Source organism: Myotis myotis, unplaced genomic scaffold (genome assembly GCF_014108235.1).
Source record: "Myotis myotis isolate mMyoMyo1 unplaced genomic scaffold, mMyoMyo1.p scaffold_m19_p_29, whole genome shotgun sequence".
Classification (NCBI taxonomy): domain Eukaryota; kingdom Metazoa; phylum Chordata; class Mammalia; order Chiroptera; family Vespertilionidae; genus Myotis; species Myotis myotis.
In genome coordinates, this window is record NW_023416334.1 from 2091863 (window position 1) to 2102196 (window position 10334).

General features: G+C 67.0%; 1 protein-coding gene across 3 annotated transcripts; it reads left to right on the plus strand.

Annotated features, from left to right (window-relative positions):
- Positions 1-2923: 2923 nt before the first annotated feature.
- Positions 2924-9634, plus strand: RNF112 (ring finger protein 112). Of its 3 annotated transcripts, none has more exons than XM_036296430.1 (14): positions 2926-3422; positions 3597-3637; positions 5401-5620; positions 5812-6027; positions 6101-6226; positions 6379-6483; positions 6823-6873; positions 7132-7188; positions 7268-7342; positions 7452-7563; positions 7701-7867; positions 7939-7992; positions 8088-8162; positions 8268-9634. In XM_036296430.1, exons 1-14 carry the CDS (start codon positions 3009-3011, stop codon positions 8736-8738), a joined length of 2184 nt encoding a protein of 727 aa, XP_036152323.1. In that variant the 5' UTR covers positions 2926-3008; the 3' UTR covers positions 8739-9634. The 3 variants fall into 3 exon arrangements, with proteins under 3 accessions (XP_036152324.1, XP_036152323.1, XP_036152325.1); XM_036296432.1 differs by having other exon boundaries at positions 2926-3310; XM_036296431.1 differs by lacking the exon at positions 7132-7188 and having other exon boundaries at positions 2924-3422.
- The last annotated feature ends 700 nt before the right edge of the window (positions 9635-10334 follow it).

A 10334-nucleotide genomic window follows, 5' to 3' on the forward strand; every position in this document is an offset into this window, starting at 1 on the left:
GTGCCCCGGGCAGCTGGGTGGAGGCTGGGCAGACGACAGCAGGTCCTCCTGGGAGAGGACCCAGGGCTGGAGAGCCGCGTGGCCTGTGCCTGGCTGCAGAGGCCTCCAGGTGTCTCCCAGGAGCACAGGGGAGAGGCAGTGATGGCAGCGCTCCTCACGCTGTGCAGGGCCAGCCTCCCGGGCCCACAGCTCCCAGGCCGGGAGGTGGGGGAGCAGCCGGACTCTCCGACAGAAGGGTTTCTGGTCCTTTGAGCCCCTCCGCTCACACGCAGGAGATGGAGGCCGCTTTTCCCAAGGCCACCGGGAAGCTGGGCTCAGGACCCTCCCAAACGTGGTTGCCTGCTTCTGCATAGACTGGCTAGTGGGTCTTCTTCCCGCTTCCAGCCACGTGGCTGAGCTGCAGTAAGACCACAAACTCCTCCTCGCTGTCACACAGGGGTCTGATCTGCCGCCCGAGAAAACCATGGCGGGTAGTGACTAAAAGCCTGGTGTGGGTGCTGGGCGTGGCTTCCAGCTCTGCCATTCACAGCCGTGTGACCCGGGACAGGGATTTTGCCGCTCTCGCCTTGGTTTCCTCACCTGGAATACGGCGCCTCCCTCGTGGGCTGTGCTGATGAGGGCGAGTTCATGTACACGCTTGGAGCGGCACCGTGAGCAGGAGCGTGGGATCTGTGTTTGCACATGGGAGTGAGTGTGAGCTCATGTGTAAGTGTGCGCGAGTGTGAGGGCCTCGGTGCACAAGCAGTGTGTGTGTCTGAGCGTGTTAATTAGTGAGCAGATGAGTGTGCGTGGAGGTACAGTTGTGACTCTAAGTGCACTGTGTGAACTCAGTGCATGAGTGTTGGGGGTATAGGGAGGACAGATAGTGAGGGTGTGTGCAGTGTGGGGAGTGGGAGCATTTCTGCGTGCAGGTGTGTGTGTTACGTGGAAGCTGTGAGCAGGTGAGGCGTGTGTGCCTGTGTCTGGGGCCTCGGAAGCCTCCGCAAGCAGGTCCAGTCTGAGAGACTGGATTTTGGGCTCCGAAGCCAGTTTTTCCTAAAGTGACTTCACCCGTCACCTCTTCTGGCCCAGCAGCTGCAGCTGGAGCGCAGGTCGGTGCGGGGCTGGGCCCCACGAGCCTGGTACCCCGGGGCGGGGGGGAGCCCGGTGGCTGCTGGGTGGACGAGTGGACACAGGGATGAAATAATGACTGAGTTCACTCCAGCCCCACAGCTCAAGCTCCTGAACCCAGGACCACCGCTCAGCCCCAGCGCCCCGGGCCTGTCTGCCTTGCAGGGCGGGGCCTGGCTCAGGTGGCCTTTCCTTTCCATGAGCCCTGGGGTGGGTCAGGGCCCGGGGAGCGCCTGCATGGAGCCCTCACCCCGTTAGAGAGCAAGACGCTTCCTTTCCTTCCCGACAGCGAGGCCCTGCCGGTGTCGCCAGCCGTGGCCGCCTCTGGGCAGGGCGTGCCTACCAGCAGGAACCTGCCATGGGCCCGGCTGTGGACCTGGGGAGAGCTTCCCCACATCAGAGTGAACACGGCACAAGGAGCTGCCCAGAACCACACGGAACTGACCTTTTTTGCCAGGAATTTGTAAAAGAGGATTTAAATAGTCTTTACAATGTTGAATTTGGTAAGAACCAATTACATGCACTTATTATCGCGTAGGAACAGCCGCCATTTCCTGTTTTGGTCGCCCTGGCATTCCAGAGCAGCGGCTCTCAACCTGTGGGTCGTGACCCTTTCACAGGGGTCGCCTAAGGCCATCGGGAAACACATATATAATGACATATTGTTTTCGTGATTAATCACTATGCTTTAATGATGTTCAATTTGTAACAGTGAAATTGGGGTCACCACACCGTGAGGAGCTGTATGAAAGGGTCGGGCGTCAGGAAGGCGGAGAACCGCTGCTCCAGCACCTAGTTCAGTGCTTGGCACTTAGTAGGTGTTCAAATAGCTGTTGGCGCAGTGGCACTCGTGCCTGGAACCTGACTTCCCAGAAGGCAGTGCGGCCGTGATCACTGGAGGACGTGATGGCGGCAGCAGACACTGAGTTAAGTGGCACTACTCGGATTTGACAGTTTCTTTCGCAGTTTAGACTCATTTTCTCATCAGGTTGCAGCTGTCCCCGGAGGCTAGAAGCGCTCACAGGCCTGTGGCCGGAGGATACGGTGGGGACATCCCTGCCTGACCGCCACCGCGGGTGTCTCTGGGCCGGGGCCCTCCTCGGAGCACGGGGCTCTCCTCCAGGGGCACCGGCTCTCCTCCAGGGGCACGGGGCTCTCCTCCAGGGGCACCGGCTCTCCTCCAGGGGCACCGGCTCTCCTCCAGGGGCACCGGCTCTCCTCCAGGGGCACGGGCTCTCCTCCAGGGGCACCGGCTCTCCTCCAGGGGTACCGGCTCTCCTCCAGGGGCACCGGCTCTCCTCCAGGGGCCGGGGCTCTCCTCCAGGGGCACGGGGCTTTCCTCCAGGGGCACCGGCTCTCCTCCAGGGGTACTGGCTCTCCTCCAGGGGCACCGGCTCTCCTCCAGGGGCACGGGCTCTCCTCCAGGGGCACCGGCTCTCCTCCAGGGGCCCCGGCTCTCCTCCAGGGGCCGGGGCTCTCCTCCAGGGGCACGGGGCTCTCCTCCAGGGGCACGGGGCTCTCCTCCAGGGGCACGGGCTCTCCTCCAGGGGCACGGGGCTCTCCTCCAGGGGCACGGGCTCTCCTCCAGGGGCACGGGCTCTCCTCCAGGGGCACGGGGCTCTCCTCCAGGGGCACCGGCTCTCCTCCAGGGGCACCAGCTCTCGGCAGAGTGCCCCGGTTTCCCTGTGCCTCACAGTGAGCCCTGCAGTTGCCCAGGCCTGGGATGGGGGCTCTGCTGGGCAGCTGGGCCTCCCTCCTGCCCTGTCCTCTAACCTGTTGTCCACGCGGCAGCCAGAGTGACCAGGGCTGCTGCCTGGGGTGTGACCAGTCCGTGCAGTCTTCTGGGGAAGTCACAGCTTGGAGTGTGTTTCAAGTGCAGTCTGACGGGAAAATGGAACATGCTCCCTCCCCCTCCTGCCCTTGTCTTTCCCGTCTCCATGGTGACTCACCACTTTGCCTGCCACATCCCAGCATCCCAGCCTCTGCCAGGGACTCGGAGCCGGCCGGTCCCTCCCTCCTCCGGGCTTGTTCCGGCAGCCCTGCCTCCTCCCCGGGCGAGTCCAGAGGCAGCCTCCTCTTCCCGACCGACCGACCAACCATCACATCTATTCTTCAGCTCTGACAGCCGGCTCCTCGGGGAGACCATCCCCACACCCTCCACCTGCACAGCCACCAGCCCTTCCATCCTCTGCTGCTCCAGGTCTCTGGGCCTCCACCCTCGCCCCGGCCTCCGGACCCATCCCCACTCCCAGCCTCCCATGCCCAGGTCCGCCTTCTCAGTCATTTCCCTTTGTCACCGGTTTGGCAAACAGGCAAGTCTTCTCCTCAGATGTGGAGAGAGAATGGGGGTGGGAAGGGGCTCCCTGGACGGGGCGGGGCGCAGAGGGGCGAGGGAGAGGCCATGAAAACTCAGGACTGAGACAGGGATCTGGATGATTCTTTTCTAAATAACGTTTTTGTTATTTCCCTGCCAAATTCTCTCCAAGGAGAGGAACCAGAGCTTCATGGGAAACAGCAGCAACAGTTGGTAAGCGGCGGGGCCTGCTGGATGTGGGTGCAGGCCTCCCAGCCGGCTGGGCAGGAACACGGGCTGCGCTGTCCCGGGAGGGAGCTCCAGGTTGGATCTGCCCGGATCTGGAGAGGAGGTGGTGCCGGAAATGGCGGGTGCTGCCAGGAGGCTGATTGGAGCCCAGACGGGGAGCTTGGGAGCGTCTAAGAACCAGGCCTCTGCCCCACCACCAGGGGCCCCACCCTCGGATCCCACCTCCGGGGTGTTTAGGAGGCTGAAGAAGGGATCACTCCTTAGGCGGCCCTAACTCCTCCAGGGAGCCCTGGCAGCAGGGGGCTATGGGTGAGGTTTTCACGAGCATTTGTGCCAGGCGCTGGGTGGGATGCAGGCGCTGATGGGGTGCAGGAGCTGGGTGGGGTGCTGGCGCTGGGTGGGGTGCAGGCACTGGTGGGGTGCAGGCGCTGGGTGGGGTGCAGGCGCTGGGTGGGGTGCAGGAGCCGGGTGGGGGGCTGGCCCTGGGTGGGGTGCAGGCACTGATGGGGTGCAGGAGCTGGGTGGGGTGCAGGCGCTGGGTGGGGTGCAGGCGCTGATGGGGTGCAGGCGCTGGGTGGGGTGTAGGCGCTGGGTGGGGTGCAGGCACTGGGTGGGGTGCAGGCGCTGATGGGGTGCAGGCGCTGGGTGGGGTGTAGGCGCTGGGTGGGGTGTAGGCACTGGTGGGGTGCAGGCGCTGGGTGGGGTACAGGCGCTGGGTGGGGTGCAGGCGCTGATGGGGTGCAGGCGCTGGGTGGGGTGCAGGCGCTGGGTGGGGTATAGGCACTGGGTGGGGTGTAGGCGCTGGGTGGGGTACAGGCGCTGGGTGGGGTGCAGGCGCTGGGTGGGGTGCAGGAGCCGGGTGGGGTGCTGGCACTGGGTGGGGTGCAGGCACTGATGGGGTGCAGGAGCTGGGTGGGGTGCAGGCGCTGATGGGGTGCAGGCGCTGGGTGGGGTGTAGGCGCTGGGTGGGGTGCAGGCACTGGGAGGGGTGCAGGCGCTGATGGGGTGCAGGCGCTGGGTGGGGTGTAGGCGCTGGGTGGGGTGTAGGCACTGGTGGGGTGCAGGCGCTGGGTGGGGTGCAGGCGCTGATGGGGTGTAGACGCTGGGTGGGATGTAGGCGTTGATGGGGTGCAGGCACTGGGTGGGGTGCAGGCGCTGATGGGGTGCAGGCGCTGGGTGGGGTGTAGGCGCTGGGTGGGGTGTAGGCACTGGTGGGGTGCAGGCGCTGGGAGGGGTGCAGGCGCTGATGGGGTGCAGGCGCTGATGGGGTGCAGGCGCTGGGTGGGGATGTAGGCGCTGGTGGGGTGTAGGCACTGGTGGGGTGCATGGCGCTGGGAGGGGTGCATGGCGCTGATGGGGTGCAGGCGCTGGATGGGGTGCAGGTACTGGTGGGGAGCAGGCGCTGGTGGGGTGCAGGCGCTGGATGGGGTGCAGGTACTGGTGGGGAGCAGGCACTGGTGGGGTGCAGGTGCTGATGGGGTGCAGGTGCTGGTAAGGTGCAGGCGCTGGTGGGGTGCAGGCGCAGTGCCTGGCACACCAGCGCATCAGCTCACTCGATGGCCGCACGTGGCCGGCACTGCCCGCCTGCTGGGCACTGAGGGAGGCTGGGTGGAGGCAGCCTTGCCCAGGCGGCACTTGGCCTGAGAGCCAAGGTTTCACCCTCCAGGCAGCTCTCTGCTGCCCCGGTTCTGACCCTGAGTCCCGGCCCCACATGCTGCTCTCAAATGACCCGTCTGCCCCCACCCCAGGTCCCACGCACCGTCCCCCAGGCTGGAGTGGGGCCTGGGGTCCCGGCCCGGGGCGCCTCCGGAGCCGCCCACCTGCGCCCTCTGCCCGGAGCAGCGGCGCGAGCCCCCGCGGGACCACGGCCGGTGCTCCCAGCGCCGCAGGGGCTGCCCGCGGAAGGGCCTCCGGGGCCTGGAGGAGAGGATGGGGCGCCTGCTGCGGAGGCCACCGCCCGCCGTGCAGGTCGGGACCAGGCCCCCTGGCGGGGTGGGTGGGTCCGAGAGGGGTGGCTCTGTCTGTCCTGGGGCGCCGCCTGTCCTGGGGAGCCGGGTGTCCTGGGGTGCTGGGGCGCCGCTGAGAATGGGGGTGTTGGACGCACCAGCTGGGGGCCCCCTCCCGCAAGCGGGCGCTGAAGGACCCCCCTCCTCGGGCAGGAGAGCTGCGCGCGGCCGGAGCCAGAGCCGCTGCTGCTGGTGCGGGTCGGCGCCGCTGGAGGCCCGCGGCTGAGGATGGGGGCCGTCAACCGCTGCCTGAAGCACCCGCTGGCCCGCGACACCCCCGTCTGCCTCCTCGCCGTGCTGGGGGCGCCGCGCTCCGGGAAGACCCTGCTCCTCGACGGACTGCTCCGGGGGCTGCCGGGCCTGGCGCGGGTGGGCTCCGTGGGGCTGGGTGGCTCGGGGGGAGCGGGCTGGACGCACCCTGATGCCCTCCCCTGCCCCGCAGGAGGCGGGCGAGGGCTGGCCGAGCGGAGGGGGCGCCCTGCCGGGGTGCAGATGGGGCGCCGACAGCCTTGACCGGGGCGTGTGGATGTGGAGCCACCCCTTCCTGCTGGGGAAGGAGGGGCGGGAGGTGAGGGAAGGCCCAGGAGGTCAAGGTTGGGCAGGGAGGGCAGGGGAAGGAGGAGCGGAGATGGGCCAAGGGGAGGAGGACGGAGGAGAGCTGGGGCGGACGAGGCGCAGGTGCGGAGGCCGGCTGGGCCGCAGCCTGCCCGCCCTGCACAGGTGGCTGTGTTTCTGGTGGACACGGGGGACGCCATGAGCCCTGAGCTGAGCCGAGAGACAAGGACCAAGCTGTGCGCCCTCATCATGATGCTGAGCTCCTACCAGGTGAGGCGTGCCTCCTGGCCCCGGGCGTCTCGCTGCGTCTGGGCCTCAGAGCCCGGCGGTCACTCGGTCTCGCAGGCTCTTGTGCCGGGGCCCTGCAGATTCTGGGATGCCCCTGCCAGGGAAGGATGCCCCAGTCGGCGAAGGTGGGAGCATCGCTTGTTCTAAAGGAGGTTGAAGTCGCTGGGGGGCCGTTGAAGGTCAGGGTCATCCCGCCTGCCTTTGGTCCCACAGGCTGTGCAGACCCCGGGCTGCGCTCTCCGGACTGTGAGCACCCTCCTCACTGGGGTCTGCCCAGTGTCTCTGCCTTTGCAGAACCTCTTCCATTTGTTCTTGTTCCAGATCCTCAACACTTCCCAGGAGCTGATGGACACAGACCTCGAATACCTGGAGGTGAGGAGTCATCTGGTGTTGGGGTGCCACCCCATCCCTGCCTGACCATAAGGCCAGCGGGCTGGACCAGCCGGAATCGGGTGCCTCCCACTTCCGACCCAGCCTCCCCTGACCTGCATGTTTGGTGGGTTCGAGGCAGAGGATGAAGCCCGAGACGCCTGGTGGGAGGGAGGCTGGGAGCATGCATGGTCCTGTGGGCCCCTGGGGCGGGCAGGCGGCCACCGTGGGTGGCCCAGCTGTGACCCTCGTTGCCTCTAGATGTTTGTCCACGTGGCTGAGGTGATGGGCAGGCATTATGGGATGGTGCCCATCCAGGTGAGATCCCCGTTTCTGGACCCGTCACTCAAACCCAGACACCCGCTGGCTGCCGGTGTCAGGAGCCCTTCTCTTCCAGCGCCTGGATCTCCTCGTTCGTGACTCACTCCGCCCCAACCAGGCAGGGCGGGGGCCCGCGGGGGACACCCTCGGGGTGAGTGTGCGGAGGGCGGGCTGTGGCGGGCCGAGGCGAGGGTTCTGTCGGTCAGCGAGGAAGGGGGCTGGGCCCCAGCTCAGAGGTCTCCTCCTCCGTCTCTCCGAAGCCTGGCAAATACCCCAGGGTCGGGGCGCTGCTGCGAGGGAGGCGAGCCCGCTACTGCCTGCTGCCTGCTCTGCGGCGACCATGGGCCGGCAGAGACCACGGGAGCCCGGGCAGTGAGTGTCGCAGCAGCAAAGGCCCCCAGCTTGCCCTCCGCTAGCGACCAGACCCTCCTCCCCCAGCAGGTCCCCCCACCCCCAGCAGGTCCCCGGCCCCCTCCCCCTGCAGCCGTCCTCAGTGAGTCTCTTCTCAGGCCCGGAGGACGAAGCCTGCCCGCTGCGGGCCTACATTGCGGACGTGCTGAGTGCCGCCCCGCAGCATGCCAAGAGCCGCTGCCAGGGGGACTGGAGTGAGGGGCGCCCGGTGGCCAGGGGGGACGGCCGCCTGCTCACAGGGCAGCAGCTCGCTCAGGAAATCAAGGTGTGACGCCTCTCCAAAGACCCAGAGCGTGCCCGCCCCTCCCTCCCTGACCCCTCACGATGTTTCCGCAGAACCTCTCGGGCTGGATGGGGAGGCCAGGGCCCGGCTTTGCCTCTCCGGATGAGGTACAGAGCTCCCGGGGGACCCAGGGGGACGGGGGACAGGGGCGGGGCGGGGGCCTGGGAGGAAGGAGAGGCAGCCTGGGCTTTCCTGTGGACAGATGGCCGCCCAGCTGCACGACCTGAGGATGGTGGAAGCTGCCAAGAAGGAGTTTAAGGAGTATGTGCGGCAGCAGGTGGGGCCCGGCCTGTGTGGGGCACAGGTGTCCAGCGAGGCGGGGCCGTGGGGGAGAGGCTCTCGAGTCTCCTGGTCAGGGAGCCCTCTTTCTCCGCCGACATAGGACGTGGCCACCAAGCGCATATTCTCTGCGCTCCGGGTCCTGCCAGACACGATGAGGAGCCTCCTCGCTGCCCAGAAAGACGCCATCCTGGCGCGCCACGGAGCAGCCTTGCGGTGCCAGGGCAGCGCGCAGGCCCTGGAGGCCCTGGAGGCTGAGCTGCAGGCCCAGGCCAGGGCCTTCATGGACACCTACACCATGCGCTTCTGCGGCCACCTGGCCGCTGTGGGCGGGGCCGTGGGGGCCGGGCTCATGGGCCTGGCGGGGGGCGTGGTGGGCGCAGGCATGGCCGCAGCGGCACTGGCCGCGGAGGCTGGGATGGTGGCCGCCGGAGCTGCGGTGGGGGCCACAGGGGCCGCCGTGGTTGGGGGTGGCGTGGGCGCTGGGCTGGCTGCCACCTTGGGCTGCATGGAGAAGGAGGAGGAGGAGAGGCTGCAGGAGGGGGACCGAGAGCCGCTGCTCCGGGGAGAGTAACAGCCCCAGGAGACAGGAAAAGGAGGGAGGGATGCGAGGCGGGAGGGAAGGAAGGGGGGTTCCGAGGACCCCCATGTCCATGCTGCCCTAGTGAATGCCCAGGTCTGGGTGGCTGGCTGAGCTGAAGAATCCAGGGATCCCGGGGAGGGGCCCAGGGGCAGGAGCAGTGGTGGGGTGGTAAGTAGGATGTAGGGCCTGTTTTTGGCTGCAGGCGATTGCTAACTGGCCACTGACCCAAATAAACCTGACCACGTGTCCCCAGCAGTTGTTTGCTCCACCCTCCCCGCCCTGGCTTACCCCCGGCGGGGGGCTGAGCGAGCTGGACCTCCCGGGGGGAGAGGGCCTGTCCTTTCAGATGGGGGCAGCCCTGGGTTCAGCGACCTTGGTGATCAGTATTGGGGAGCACTAAAGTGGCCTGACCCCTGGGGTGGAGAAAGCTGTCCCTGGGACTGCTCCCAAGCTGCCCAGCAGGGGGCGTCCCTGCTCCTGAGCCTCGGGGAGTCTGCAGCCGGCCTTGAGCAGGGGCCTTGGGCTGTGCCCTTTGTCACGCTGGTCAGGTGCAGCGTGCCTGTGCTTTGTGTGGGATGCCACCCCGGCGCCCGGCTAGCTGCCAAAGATGAAACCCCTGCGATTGCATCCGCTCTGCACAGAGGGCCCGGGGAGCATCTGCGAAAGTCCTCGAGCTTCAGCGAGGGAGCACGCGCTATCCTGTGCCCCCACCAGCCTGTGGGGAGACCCTCTGCTCCACGTCTCAGGAGGCCTGGGTGCAGCCCACAGGGAGCCTGAGGGCCCAGGGCCTCCCAGGGGGCCAGGAGGCCCTACCAGGAAGACTGCCAAGCTATTGAACTTAAAAAGTTGATGGGCACATTGTACGAAAAATAAAATGTGTGCTTGAATGCTCGCTTCCCAGTCAGTTATTGAAACAGTTCTCTTCAGCCCCCAGAGGGTTTGGGGCAGGAGGAGGTGAACCAAGCGCTCCATTATGGGGACTCACGGACGGGAAGAGGACGCATGAAATTCAAGAGACCTGGGAGCTGCGTGTCCGAGGCCCCCACGGGGCGGGGCGGGGGGGGGGCGGCGCGGGATTGTAGGAGGGCTCAGGCCAAAGGCTTGTCCACTCGGACTTGGGTGCTTCCTGGGTCCCTGCTGCTTCAGATGGGCCTGTGGTCAGGTGGCCCCCGGCCTCCGTCCTGGCAGGAAGAGAGTGGAGGTCTAGTGGGAAGTGCTTGCTGGAGTGGAGCGGGGGAGCCAGGCCACTTCTGCGGGGCCGGGCGGCTGAGGGTTCACGGGGCGTCTCCCCCTGACCCGGCCGCCAGCTCAGAGTCGCCGCCGTGGCCGTGGTGTCCGCACCCCGCCTTCCACAGGTGCAAACGCAGAGAGCGGAAGTCTCGGCTAAGGCCCCCAGCTGGTGACAGCAAAGCAGCGCCCCGAACGCCTGATCCTGATCCGCAGCTAGGGCTCCTCCCAGACGCGGCCTGGCTGTGCTGACACTGAGATGCTCCTCGTGGGGATTTCTTGCCCCCACCCCCCAGTCCGGCTCTAGGAGGCAGTGTCGGGGGACAGAGGCGGGGGACGCGGCCGGGGACGCGTGGCTCA